Source organism: Polyodon spathula, chromosome 6 (genome assembly GCF_017654505.1).
Source record: "Polyodon spathula isolate WHYD16114869_AA chromosome 6, ASM1765450v1, whole genome shotgun sequence".
NCBI classification, from domain to species: domain Eukaryota; kingdom Metazoa; phylum Chordata; class Actinopteri; order Acipenseriformes; family Polyodontidae; genus Polyodon; species Polyodon spathula.
Window position 1 is genome coordinate 397716 of NC_054539.1, and position 14927 is coordinate 412642.

Sequence of the window (14927 nt, forward strand, 5' to 3'; positions counted from 1 at the left end):
AACTGTGCAGCCCTCACACTGTGGAGGGCAGGCTTGCCTGTCTCTAATTGAGGGCTGAGTTTGCAATCGCGGTAGTACAAAGACTCAGTAGAAACTGCTGGTACACATTCACTACATATAGGCTGGTATGACGGTGCATAGGCTGGAAATGTGCTGCTATTTTTCTTCACAGCGTATTTAATTCAAGTGGCTTGTACTGCAAGTCCAGTCTACTGCGTCTCTGCAGATTCCTTCTGTATTTCTTATTCATTGTATTTCTAATTTGAGCTGTTCCACACTGACTGCCAGCGTGCTGGAGATGATCAGATACCTGTATATAATAATAGGCTGGGGCAGCCCCTGTGGTTTTAGGTGAAGCATGCAGGGAGCTGCTCAATGTATATTCCATTGCTCTGCAGTGCACTGTGCTCTTCACAGTAGTCTACAGTGTATTCTGTACAGAATAGTGTGTGTTTATTTTATAAACTTGTCCAAGCACTATTTCAGATCAGTATTGCAGGAGAAGTAATCCAGCTAGGATCAGGCATGCATTCAATGTTAGTGAATCTTCTGGGACCGCTGCACACTGGTGAATTTACACAGGGCTGTCATAAAACTAGCAAGGTTTGCATCCTCAGCAGAATGAATGAGTGACGGCTTGTGGATCTATGCACTGCCCGATGGTAAAGGATTTCTAGAAAGGGTCCTACAAGTTCCTACAAATGTTGCTGCTATTGCTGCTGTGCTGGATGTCTGAAAGGGGACTGTATTAAAATAGAGGTCATGGAAGCAGCCTGTTGCAAGTACAGTGTTCTGCTCTGCAGACACTGCTGCTGTCGTGAGGTGTGGCTCATGTATACCGTGTGGCTATTTCAAACCAAGTGCGCTGGATTGTGTTCCCTCCTGCTTTTGGAAGAAAAGGGTCTTGCAGTTGCAGTATTGCTCAATCTTTATCACTTGACATGCTCTGTATTTATGAGTAAAGTACATGTATTTAATTGGGATGGCTTGTTCTTGTGCAATTCTATACCATGAAGTGACCCGCAGTAACCTCTCCTGCAAGGCAGGCAGTTTCAGCTCCACGCCCCACACCTCAGTGAAGATTAAAACAATTAACACAGCAGAGCAAGCTCATCTCAGCTCATGGAGTGAATGGAGTTCACACAGTCACTGCACTGTGCCAGGGTCCCTGCTGAGCTGCACTCTGTTCATTGCACTGTGCCAGTGTGTGTGTGTGTCATATATCCATATTGCAAAGATTTTGCTGATTTAAACAAACTGAATCCTTTTATCATATCCATATGGAGACCAAAATAATCCTGAGTTACAATTTAGTATACAAAGTGATCAAAAGGCACATGCCATCAGAGTGTTCGTTCCTCTGTGTCCCTGCCTGTGAGTGACTTCGGGCTGACGATGGTAGGCTTCGTCCTCTAGCCTCCTGCCCTTTCAGAAAGCAGCATGGCAGAGTTCCAGAATAACCAGGAGCCATGTCAGAGCAGATTCAGGGGGGAGGAAATAGTGTCAAAGAATAACATTCATATTGTCCTTTGTGAAAGATTGTGTGTGAGGAAAGTGCTTCAAGGGTATTTTTCTTTGTAACTCTGAGAAGTGAAGCAGCTACCAACACCAGGATGTTGCATGCATTTCCCAAGCTGAATGAGCAGGACACTGCATGCATTTCCCAAGCTGAATGTGAGGAACGCTGCATGCATTTCCCAAGCTGAATGGGTGGGACACTGCATGCATTTCCCAAGCTGAATGAGTGGGACGCTGCATGCATTTCCCAAGCTGAATGAGTGGGACTCTGCATGCATTTCCCAAGATGAATGAGCAGGACACTGCACGCATTTCCCAAGCTGAATGAGCAGGACACTGCATGCATTTCCCAAGCTGAATATGAGGAATGCTGCATGCATTTCCCAAGCTGAATGTGAGGAATGCTGCATGCATTTCCCAAGCTGAATGTGAGGAATGCTGCATGCATTTCCCAAGCTGAATGAGTGGGACACTGCATGCATTTCCCAAGCTGAATGTGAGGAATGCTGCATGCATTTCCCAAGCTGAATGAGTGGGACACTGCATGCATTTCCCAAGCTGTATGTGAGGAATGCTGCATGCATTTCCCAAGCTGAATGTGAGGAATGCTGCTTGCATTTCCTAAGCTGAATGAGCAGGACACTGCATGCATTTCCCAAGCTGAATGTGAGGAACGCTGCATGCATTTCCCAAGCTGAATGAGTGGGACACTGCATGCATTTCCCAAGCTGAATGTGAGGAATGCTGCATGCATTTCCCAAGCTGAATGAGCAGGACACTGCATGCATTTCCCAAGCTGAATGAGTGGGATGCTGCATGCATTTCCCAAGCTGAATGTGAGGGATGCTGCATGCATTTCCTCAAGCTGAATGTGAGGAACGCTGCATGCATTTCCCAAGCTAAATGAGCACTGTGTGGTGTTGCAGGTTAGCAATGCACTCCAGCAGCTCCAGTGTTGCCCTTTAAAGCAGAGAGTTTGACAAGGGCTCTATATCTTTAAATAAAGACACGGATAAGGAAAGCCTGTGGAATGCTGGAGGGTATGAAGAGATGCTTCTCATTCTTACAGGCTCAGACTACAATAGACTGGCCAATGGGTCTGCATAGTGTGGCTGGCATTCCTGTCTGGATTCAGTTACAGGTACCAGCCCAGAGCATGGAGGTGCTGGGCACGGCACTGGCTAGTCTGGACTAGGGCCAGAGAGATTTACTCTCTCTCATGCTCTCTGTCACGTTCTGTCTCTTTCGCTGTCTCTCTCTCGTTCATGTGCAGAGTCGTTACTTTGCACTGCGGATTATAGAGGACAGAGAGGAACAGAGCAGAGCAGAGCAGGGCAGGGCAGACTGGCTGTACTGGGGTCAAGAGCTTAGGCCACGATAGATGATAATATGCCTTCCTTATACAATAACCTTTTCATGCTTATCTGTGGCTGTTTTCAGTAGCAATAGCCACAGAGCGACCTTGGTTAACGTGCGTTATTTGAGGAGAATAGCATAGATTTGAGCTGAGATTTGAAGATATCTTTCCAAGTGTCCCACAGGTGATTCTGGTAGACCCTGCCACTTAAAAACCATCAGTGTTAATTATGGGACAGGCCCCCAGTGCATAGCAGTTTCACCCATTCCAGTTTTTCACAGTGTAGGGAACAAGCTCAGGTGTGTCTTATTAACCTCACAGCCCACACGTCACTCTTTGCTGGTTTGAAAATGATTTTGTGGTCTGCGGAGGATGCAGACAGCATGATGACAGGAGTTAGGCGATAGAGACAAATACTGGAGAAAGCTTTCAATTAGGGTTACTTTTCTGTAATGAAAAGGAATGTGACTCAATGCATTTAACTTGTTTAGACTCATCACCTGTAACGTCAAGCACTCCACTGTAAGAGCACGAAGAAAAATAACTCTAAAACGAGATGAACGTTACTGACAACATACTTTAAAAGCATTTCATGTCATATATGCTTTTATTGCACATTCCACATGTTAAACTCAAACTGATTGACAGTATTTTTTTCATGAGCAAGCCCTTGCTGTGTGTTGCAGAGGGACTGGTTTTTCCAGGTCATATACAGCAAAATCACTTCAAGCTTTTCAAACTGGGGCAGGGCTGCTGCAGGAGTATTAAAGTTTTTTTTTTTTTTAATTGAAATCTATTTGTTGCTATTTTCAGCCAGTTTTATTGAAAGAACAAACACACAAGACAAATTCTGAAGCAGAGGAGGTGATCTTACCTGCAGCTGAGGATCTCCAGATGTCAGAGGCTGCAGAAGCACTGACTGTGCAGGGCAGCAGGGAAACTAGCAAAGGAATATGTTAACTGAGAGAGGGACAGTAGAGAGAGATTGCGGCAGAGCCAAACCAGACTCCTCTAATGCACACATACAGCAGTTTTTGACCATATATATATATATATATATATATATATATATATATATATATATATATTATATATATATATATATATACACACACACACACACACACACACACACACACACATATACAGTGCCTTGCAAAAGTATTCAGACCCCTGACTAATTCTCTCATATTACTGAATTACAAATGGTACATTGAAATTTCATTCTGTTCGATATTTTTTTTTAAAAAGTAAGGTGACATAGGTTTTATGTTGGGAAATATTTTTAAGAAAAATAAAAAACTGAAATATCTTGCTTGCATAAGTATTCAACCCCCACACATTAATATTTGGTACAGCCACCTTTCGCTGCAATAACAGCTTTAAGTCTTTTGGGGTAAGTATCTACCAGCTTTGCGCACAGTGTCGGAGTGATTTTGGCCCATTCTTCTTGGCAGATTTGCTCCAGGTTGTTCAGGTTGGTTGGACGATGCTTGTGGAGCGCAATTTTCAAATAGTGCCACAGATTCGCAATGGGATTGAGATCAGGACTTTGACTGGGCCACTGTAGGACATTCACCTTTTTGTTCTTGAGCCACTCCAATGTTGCTTTGGCCTTGTGCTCGGGATCATTGTCCTGCTGAAAGGTGAATTTCCTCCCAAGCTTCTGTTTTTTAGTGCTGAAGCAGATTCTCTTGCAGTATTTTCCTGTATTTTGCTCCATCCATTCTTCCTTCAATTGTAACAAGATGCCCAGTCCCTGCTGATGAGAAGCATCCCCACAGCATGATGCTGCACCACCATACTTCACTGTAGGGATGGTGTGTCTTGTGGCATGGGCAGTGTTAGGTTTGTGCCACACACAGCGCTTTGAGTTTTGGCCAAAAAACTCTATCTTGGTCTCATCTGACCACAAAACCTTTTCCCACATCGCAGCTTGGTCACTCTCATGCTTTCTGGCAAACTCCAGACGTGCTTTCAGATGGTACTTTTTGAGTAACGGCTTCTTTCTTGCCACCCTCCCATACAGGCCAGTGTTATGCAGAGCTCTTGATATGGTTGACTGGTGCACCATTACTCCACTCCCAGCCACTGAACTTTGTAGCTCCTTCAAAGTGATTGTTGGCCTGTCTGTGGCTTCTATCACAAGTCTCCTTCTTGTTTGAGCGTTGAGTTTTGAGGGACGGCCTTTTCTTGGCAGTGCCTGGTTGGTGTGATGCAGCTTCCACTTCCTGATTATTGATCCAACTGAGCTCACTGGGATATCCAAACACTTGGATATTATTTTGTACCCTTTCCCTAATCTATGCCTTAGTATTACTTTATCTCTAACTTCTGTAGAATGTTCTTTGGTCTTCATTTTCCTTCAGATTCACAGCCTTACCAATGATCCTTCAACAGTGGGGTTTTTATCCAGAAAATGTGACAGCAACTTTAATGGTTCACAGGTGGAGGCCAATGGTAAGGTAATTGTGTCCTCGTTAGGGCAATTTCTTTCATCGGTGCAAACCGGGAGCTTCCACAGCACAGGGGTTGAATACTTATGCAAGCAAGATATTTCAGTTTTTTTATTTTTCTTAAAAATATTTCCTAACATAAAACCAGTGTCACCTTACAATAATTGATTCTGAGTTTCAGTGTTTAAAAATAAAATATCAAACAGAACGAAATTTCAGTGTACCATTTGTAATTCAGTAATATGAATTGGTCAGGGTTCTGAATACTTTTACAAGGCACTGTATATAATTTTTTTGTTAAAGCAGTAGTTCAAGTGGCGCTATTTGACCCTCTAACAAAAATAAATGTTCTCCTTAGTTGCAGTGGAGGGTCATGAGGTTTGCATTGCTCCTGGTTCCATGGAAATACCTGGCTGTGTGCTCTGACATGCACCACTGGGATTATACTGTATATAATGGACAGGGTAAGACAAACTCACTTTGTGTCACTTGATCTGCAATTCGGATTTAAACATGCCTGTTTGCTTCTGCTTCTGTATTAGAGTACCCGACGTACACACCTGCACATTGTGCCTCTCGATCTATCAATCCAGATGGGGGTACCTGGTGAAACCCAGTTCCCTGCCATTGCACAGCACATCTCTTTGTGCTTCATCACGCTCTTCCCCCGGCTCATTTGAATTATCCAAGCTACAAAGCCACACCTGTGGTTCAGCTGTCAGCACAGTGTGGTGAGTAAACCCATTTTACTGGAAGCTAAACTCATAGCACGACATGCAAAGCTTAAACTAATAAGGGGGGAATTCTCTTGAACTTTTTTTTACATACTGTACTGTCTACTTTAGTCCTGATGAGCTGTGAGATTAATACAACAAATGCAATTGCCAGATCCCAGGAGTGCAGCCCATCAGTAGATCCTTGGCCCGTTTGTTTTCGGGTCTAACCAAATGGGAATGGTTCCACAGGCAAGCCGCTTCAGATATCAGGGAAGCGCACTGATAAAAGCACTCACAAGCACACTGGCACACCCCGAACATGTGTAACATGATGCATCTTCTTTTGAGAGTTTGTTTTAAACGACAGATGAGCAGTGCACTCGGATTGCTTTCCAGACGCTTGCTGCTCTGTACTCTCAGTGTTCAAACCAGGTCATGTCTTTACATACGGAACATGAAGGAAGCAATGTTTCTATAGCTGCCCCGCAGACAGTGGAATATATCAGATAAGACATGTGATTCCATGTTGCTATACAGAGGGAGTGATATCCACCACGTGGTAAACGAGTCTGGTTATAGAGCAGTGTTCAAGCAGGGAGTGAGTGTGTTCAGGTTCAATGTTATTTATTAATGCACTGGGGAGCATGAATCTAAACCTGGAAGTACAGCACTGCCGACCTGAAAACAAATAGGTGGAGCTCTGACTAGCCAGGCTGTAGTGCATTGCAGTGCATTATGGTTCAGTGGCTTTCTCTGCATTAGTCTTCAGGACTGAGTTTTTTCTTTTGATAGTTATAGACTGGCATCTGCCCTGCTTATGTGAAACAAAGGGAAAGAACCACATGGAAAGAAATCATGTAACTTGCATTAATTTCTGGTAAGCGTTAGAGTAACAGCATGTGTGATTGGTATTTAACAACCACACTTTAGCCTTGGTTTAGTCGTGGTTCTTGGAGACACCGTACTCTCAGTATTGAAGTGAGTGTGCGTGCATAGGAACACAGCCCCGTGTCGTCTTTGACTGTGAGCGAGCACACCCTGGGGCTTACCCTGTGTGATCCTTTCAGACAAAGCAGGTTATCTGCCCAGAGCAAAGAACATAAAGGAGCTGTTTCCTTGACAGGGCCACCACCTGCTGCTGCTGCTGCTTCCTTGAGATACTGACGTCTTCCTCTGAGCTCAGCTCTCTGTCCCTTCCCTTGCTGCTGCTTCCTTGAGATACTGACTTCTTCCTCTGAGCCTAGCTCTCTGTCCCTTCCCTTGCTGCTGCTTCCTTGAGATCCTGATGTCTTCCTCTGAACCCAGCTCTCTGTCCCTTCCCTTGCTGCTGCTTCCTTGAGATACTGATGTCTTCCTCTGAGCCCAGTTCTCTGTCCCTTCACCTGCTGCTGCTTCCTGAGATACTGACGTCTTCCTCTGACCCATCCCACTGTCCCTTCCCTTGCTGCTGCTTCCTTGAGATACTGACGTCATCCTCTGAGCCCAGCTCTCTGTCCCTTCCCTTGCTGCTGCTTCCTTGAGATACTGACGTCTTCCTCTGACCCATCCCACTGTCCCTTCCCTTGCTGCTGCTTCCTTGAGATACTGACGTCAACCTCTGAGCCCAGCTCTCTGTCCCTTCCCTTGCTGCTGCTTCCTTGAGATACTGTCGTCTTCCTCTGAGCCCAGCACATCTGTCCCTTCCCTTCATTGAGTCTTCTCACTTGGACTGTGTCAGATGTATGGGCTCTGTTGATCTATCTCCCGTTTTTCATCAGCAGCTTGATCTTTAGCTTCTCACACTAAACTTCACAGTCAGCAGTTGCTGCTTCAAATTTTTTACATTAAGATGTTTGGAGGGGTTAAAACTCACATTTTAACAGCTTCAACTGTTGAAGTTAATACAATGTCATGCCGTGGCATGCTGAGGTTCTGCACAGTGGCAGCTGATATTTGACATGATTCTGTGGCATGCTGAGTTGTTGGACAGGTGGTGACTGATATTTCATGTGATTCTGTGGCATGCTGAGGTTCTGGACAGTGGTAACTGATATTTCACGTGATTCTGTGGCACGCTGAGGGTCTGGACAGCGGTAACTGATATTTCACGCGATTCTGTGGCACGCTGAGGTTCTGGACAGTGGTAACTGATATTTCACGTAATTCTGTGGCATGCTGAGGTTCTGGACAATGGTAACTGATATTTCACGCGATTCTGTGGCACGCTGAGGTTCTGGACAGTGGTAACTGATATTTCACGTGATTCTGTGGCATGCTGAGGTTCTGGACAGTGGTAACTGATATTTCACGTGATTCTGTGGCATGCTGAGGTTCTGGACAGTGGTAACTGATATTTCACGTGATTCTGTGGCATGCTGAGGTTCTGGACAGTGGTAACTGATATTTCACGTGATTCTGTGGCATGCTGAGGTTCTGGACAGTGGTAACTGATATTTCACGTGATTCTGTGGCATGCTGAGGTTCTGGACAGTGGTAACTGATATTTCACGTGATTCTGTGGCATGCTGAGGTTCTGGACAGTGGTAACTGATATTTCACGTGATTCTGTGGCATGCTGAGGGTCTGGACAGTGGTAACTGATATTTCACGTGATTCTGTGGCATGCTGAGGTTCTGGACAGTGGTAACTGATATTTCACGTGATTCTGTGGCATGCTGAGGTTCTGGACAGTGGTAACTGATATTTCACGTGATTCTGTGGCACGCTGATGGTCTGGACAGTGGTAACTGATATTTCACGTGATTCTGTGGCATGCTGAGGGTCTGGACAGTGGTAACTGATATTTCACGTGATTCTGTGGCATGCTGAGGTTCTGGACAGTGGTAACTGATATTTCACGTGATTCTGTGGCACGCTGAGGTTCTGGACAGTGGTAACTGATATTTCACGTGATTCTGTGGCACGCTGAGGTTCTGGACAGTGGTAACTGATATTTCACGTGATTCTGTGGCACGCTGAGGGTCTGGACAGTGGTAACTGATATTTCACGTGATTCTGTGGCACGCTGAGGGTCTGGACAGTGGTAACTGATATTTCACGTGATTCTGTGGCACGCTGAGGTTCTGGACAGTGGTAACTGATATTTCACGCGATTCTGTGGCACGCTGAGGGTCTGGACAGTGGTAACTGATATTTCACGTGATTCTGTGGCATGCTGAGGTTCTGGACAGTGGTAACTGATGTTTCACGTGATTCTGTGGCATGCTGAGGTTCTGGACAGTGGTAACTGATGTTTCACGTGATTCTGTGGCATGCTGAGGTTCTGGACAGTGGTAACTGATGTTTCACGTGATTCTGTGGCATGCTGAGGTTCTGGACAGTGGTAACTGATGTTTCACGTGATTCTGTGGCATGCTGAGGTTCTGGACAGTGGTAACTGATGTTTCACGTGATTCTGTGGCATGCTGAGGTTCTGGACAGTGGTAACTGATATTTCACGTGATTCTGTGGCATGCTGATATTTCATTTCTGCTGAGCTGGAATGAATTGCTCTTCAGTCAGCCCGTGCCACTTACAGCTCAATGAAACCCAGAGTCCACTATAATGATTAACAAATGGGACTTCAATGAGCAACTTCGACAATTTCTCTACAGATTGTACAGGTTAGGAGTCCAAACACTTGAAATACCAAATGAAGCTCTACTGTTTAAAACGTGAACCTTGGTTTCATTTTGCAGCTATTAGTTACATTAGTGCTAATAAGAGAGGTGCTTATCATTAACTCTGGCAGTCTGTTTAGGGCTTAATTGAAAAAGCGGGGAAATACTCATATAAAAATATAGTGCGATTTGTTGGGCTCTAATTGGGGGTGGTCTTCCTCAAACCTGTGTTCAAAGAGACTTCAAGACTGATTTAACATAGAGAGTTTATTCTGCTTTTCCCATACTTATACTAGACATGTCCCCATGCTTTACCATGCTTCTCGCAACCTGACTTTCCATTCATTTAGTATTTTGCAGTGCATGCTATAAATACAGTACAGATAGACAGACAGACAGACAGACAGATGGATGGATGGTGGACGGGGTGCCCCCCCCACCCACCCCCCCGCTCTCTGAAGCAGTGATTCCTGACCCCCCCTCTCTGCAGCAGTGATTCCTGACCCTCTCTCTCTCTGCAGCAGTGATTCCTGACCCCCCCCCCCTCTCTCTGCAGCAGTGATTCCATGACCCCCAGGACTGGGGGGGAGAGCAGCAGTGATTCCTGACCCCCCCTCTCTCTCTGCAGCAGTGATTCCTGACCCCCCTCTCTCTCTCTGCAGCAGTGATTCTGACCCCCCTCTCTCTCTGCAGCAGTGATTCCTGACCCACCCCTCTCTCTCTGCAGCAGTGAGATTCCTTCTGACCCACCTCTTCTCTCTGGGGGGTGTAGAGAGCAGTGATTCCTGACCCCCTCTCTCTCTCGTCGTGCAGATTTCCTGACCCCCCCCCCCCCCCCCCCCCCCTCTCTCTTAGATGGTAGTATCTCGGGAGCAAGTGCCTCCTGCATGGAGGCTTGTGCAGGACCGCCTCTGTTCGCTGGAGCTGCGTGTTCAGCAGCAGGAGGATGAGATCATGGTGCTCAGGGCAGCTCTGGCCGATGTACTGCGTCGACTGGCTCTGTCTGAGGATCAGACCACTGCTATGAAGAAGATGCAGCCTGGCAAAGGTAAGAGGAGAGTGCATTACTGTGAGCAGAGCTAGTGTTAGAGCATTAGTGTGAGCAGAGCTAGTGTTAGAGCATTAGTGTGAGCAGAGCTAGTGTTAGAGCATTACTGTGAGCAGAGCTAGTGTTAGAGCATTACTGTGAGCAGAGCTAGTTAGAGCATTACTGTGAGCAGAGCTAGTTTAGAGCATTACTGTGAGCAGAGCTAGTAGTTAGAGCATTACTGTGAGCAGAGCTAGGGTTAGAGCATTACTGTGTGCAGAGCTAGTGTTAGAGCATTACTGTGAGCAGAGCTAGTTAGAGCATTACTGTGAGCAGAGCTAGTGTTAGAGCATTACTGTGAGCAGAGCTAGGGTTAGAGCATTACTGTGTGCAGAGCTAGTGTTAGAGCATTACTGTGAGCATTACTGTGAGCAGAGCTAGGGTTAGAGCATTACTGTGTGCAGAGCTAGTGTGTCTGTGCCTGTGCCTGCATCTGCATCTGCGCCTGTGTGTGTGTGTGTGTGTCTGCGTCTGTGTCTGCGCCTGCGCCTGTGTGTGTGTGTCTGTGTCTGTGTCTGCGCCTGTGTGTCTGTGTCTGTGTCTGCTCTTGCGCCTGTGTGTCTGTGTCTGCATCTGTGGCTGCTCCTGCACCTGTGTGTCTGTGTCTGTGTCTGCGTCTGTGTCTGCTCCTGCGCCTGTGTGTCTGTGTCTGTGTCTGCTCTGCGCCTGTGTGTCTGTGTCTGCTCCTGTGTCTGCTCCTGCGCCTGTGTGTCTGTGTCTGCTCCTGTGTCTGCTCCTGCGCCTGTGTGTCTGTGTCTGCGTCTGTGTCTGCTCCTGCGCCTGTGTGTCTGTGTCTGCGTCTGTGTCTGCTCCTGCGCCTGTGTGTCTGTGTCTGCGTCTGTGTCTGCTCCTGCGCCTGTGTATCTGTGTCTGCGCCTGTGTCTGTATCTGCGCCTACGTCTGTGTCTGCGCCTGTGTCTGTATCTGCGCCTACGTCTGTGTCTGCATCTGTGTCTGTGTCAGCGTCTGCGCCTGTGTCTGTACCTGCGTCTGCGTCTGCACCTGGCCTGTTCTGTGGCACCTGCTGCTGACTCTGGGTCCACGCTTGCTGCTCTGATCAGAAGTCCTCCCCTCTCGTTTATTATGAAAAAGAGTATGGATGCTTCAGACAGTCTGAAATCAAGCCTCCTGCACTATAAAGTCATTTCATGTGCTGTCATAGGGGTTGTGCATCATGGAGGAGTACACTTTGTGAGAACTGGACAGACAGAATATGAATTGCAACCACCTGGCCCCATTCAAGAGCAGACACCAATTCCCTGCCACAGTATATTGCATCTCCAGACCCATGTTGAGAGAGCAGCCTCACATTGCATCTCCAGACCCATGATGAGAGAGCAGACACATTGCATCTCCAGACCCATGTTGAGAGAGCAGACTCACATTGCATCTCCAGACCCATGATGAGAGAGCAGACACATTGCATCTCCAGACCCATGTTGAGAGAGCAGACTCACATTGCATCTCCAGGCCCATGTTGAGAGAGCAGACTCACATTGCATCTTGAGACCCATGTTGAGAGAGCAGACTCACATTGCATCTCCAGACCCATGTTGAGAGAGCAGACTCACATTGCATCTCCAGACCCATGTTGAGAGAGCAGACTCACATTGCATCTCCAGACCCATGTTGAGAGAGCAGACTCACATTGCATCTCCAGACCCATGATGAGAGAGCAGACTCACATTGCATCTCCAGACCCATGTTGAGAGAGCAGACTCACATTGCATCTCCAGACCCATGTTGAGAGAGCAGACTCACATTGCATCTTGAGACCCATGTTGAGAGAGCAGACTCACATTGCATCTCCAGACCAGTGTTGAGAGAGCAGACATGGTTACCCCCTGAGATGCTACCCTAGAAATGTACAGTTGCACGTTGAGTCATAGCTGTACGTGCTGGAACAGGGAAGCATGCTTTTAGCATTCCTCCACCACTACCTCTCTTGCTTCCCCTTGCAGATGGATCTGCTTTGTGAAGCTTAGACCTATAATTACTTCCTCCACTTCACTCTGGCTACTCATCTGGACTCTGGCTACTCAGGAGGTTCAGAGACGATATATAGATAAGTCTCCCTATATATATATATATATATATATATATATATTATATATATATATATCATATATATATATATATTAAGTCAATAAGACATGTACCCGTTCTTCCGAATACAGTTCTCTGATTGTACCTGCAGTCGTTTTCTGCAACAGTGCATCTTGATCCATTTCCTTCAGTCAAACTCCATGCTGCCTCTTCAGCCACGGTTGCTTCATGTACTGTTCAGTGGCATCAGCCTGCTGTGGTCATAAAACAAGCAGTCAGTGAAACCGTGCTGCTGGCTTTCAACTCATTGATTCGTGAGTAACGAGCATTTGGGTATTCATGGTTTAATATTGAACGCTAATGCAGTGATAACCCGCAATAGCAGTCATTAAAAATATCCTGTGCTTGATATTTCCTTGTGTGGGTCTCTCTCTGTCTGCCTAATACATTTGAAATCAATGATCTCCTGGTTCTGTTGATCCTTCTCTTTTATCCGATGGAAGTGTGTATGGCGGGTGGCTGCGGGGAGGCACACTCCAGTTAATCCCCCCGCCTCCTCTTCTCTGCATCGCTCTGCAGGTCAACCAGCTCTCAGAGAAGCCTACTCCACGTCCTGTACAGCCAATGGTAGCAGCAGCAGCAGCTCCGTGTCCATCACCAGGAAAGAAACTCTCGCCTCCGCTGCTAAAAGGTACAGGCTGTTACAAAGCAAGCAATTCAGATACAGCCCTTAGAAAAGCATAGCAAAGTGGCATAAAACACAGTGAAAGCATGGTGAAGAAAAGGTAAGCATTGTAAAGCACGCAGGTAGTGGCATGGCAAAGCATATTAAAAAAAAACATGGAAACCAGGGTAAACTTGGTAAAAGCACCAAAATGCCATGCAAAAGTACTGTGGTACTTTTCTAAGGTTGAATACTGTGGCCTCTCTCCTAACAGTTACAAGAGAGGCTGTAGTGTTTACCCAGTAGTGTGTGTGCGTGTACAGCGTGAGGTTATTTATTCAATAAGCCGTGTTTTCCACATACACATCAGCTTGTAGTCTCATCCGCATTACTGTTGCAGTGCAGCAATAAACAGTAGCCACTCTTGGGTGGGTTATTCTATTGGGTTAAAGAAACACAAATGTGTGCTTATTCTAAAGGGTTAAACATTTAGGATATTAGAGAGAATCTGACTTCCCCTTATTTGTAACATTAACCTTTGTTTTCCTTTCCGAGTGGAGGAATCATTGAGCAAATGTGGTTGTCTGACTTGAATGAATTAATAGCCAGTTTTTATAAAGCAGCTGTCTGATATGATAATCTGATTTAAAAGGTGGGACTGGAGCTGTTACAGTATGGACCTCAGTCACTCAGTCCTACTGAAATGCTTCAATTGAGTCAACCGCTCTACTGCTCATATCGGCACGCATGTTCTGCTGAATACTGTTATTGTTATATTACTGTGACTGCTCTAGAGTTTCAGTTTTATCTGCAAATGTGTCCGTTTTTTAACAACTTCCCATTTAATAGCAGTTAAAATAAAACTCCTCACACAAATGTGACGTGTATTGAGAGGGACAGAAAAAAAGCTAACCATTGTATCATTATTGAATTTTCACTTTCAACGTCAGGCAACGGGGGGGGGGGAGAAAACTGTTATTCATTCAACCCACCTCGCACCCAGGGTCAGGGCAGTGATAACAATGTGACTGGGCTTTAGTCTGTCAGGATATTTCAAGAATTCAACATGTTCTTCCCCCAGCTTAAATAACCAGCTGCACACACTCTGCAACTGACAATCTGTCAGACATCTAAAATGAAAAGAAACGCATGTGTGAACTTTCCTCAGCTCTACACACACACACACACCATGTATATACACACACACACACACACACACACACACACACACACACACACACACACACACACACACACACACACACACACACACACACACACACACACACACCACATATACACACACACACACACACACACCATGTATACACACACACACCATGTATATATACACACACACCATGTATACACACACACACACATGTATACACACACACACACCATGTATACACACACACACACACACACACATGTATACACACACACACACACACACATGTATACACACACACACACACACACAC

At 45.9% G+C, this 14927-nt stretch overlaps 1 protein-coding gene across 1 annotated transcript in view; it reads left to right on the forward strand.

The window, feature by feature from the left end:
- The first annotated feature begins 10501 nt into the window (after positions 1-10501).
- LOC121316618 (echinoderm microtubule-associated protein-like 4) overlaps positions 10502-14927 on the forward strand; it is a 76592-nt gene continuing 72166 nt past the window's right edge. The window contains exons 1-2 of the mRNA XM_041251660.1: positions 10502-10694; positions 13359-13470. Coding sequence (XP_041107594.1) covers positions 10502-10694; positions 13359-13470 — 305 coding nt within the window. The remainder of the gene's footprint in view (positions 10695-13358; positions 13471-14927) is intronic.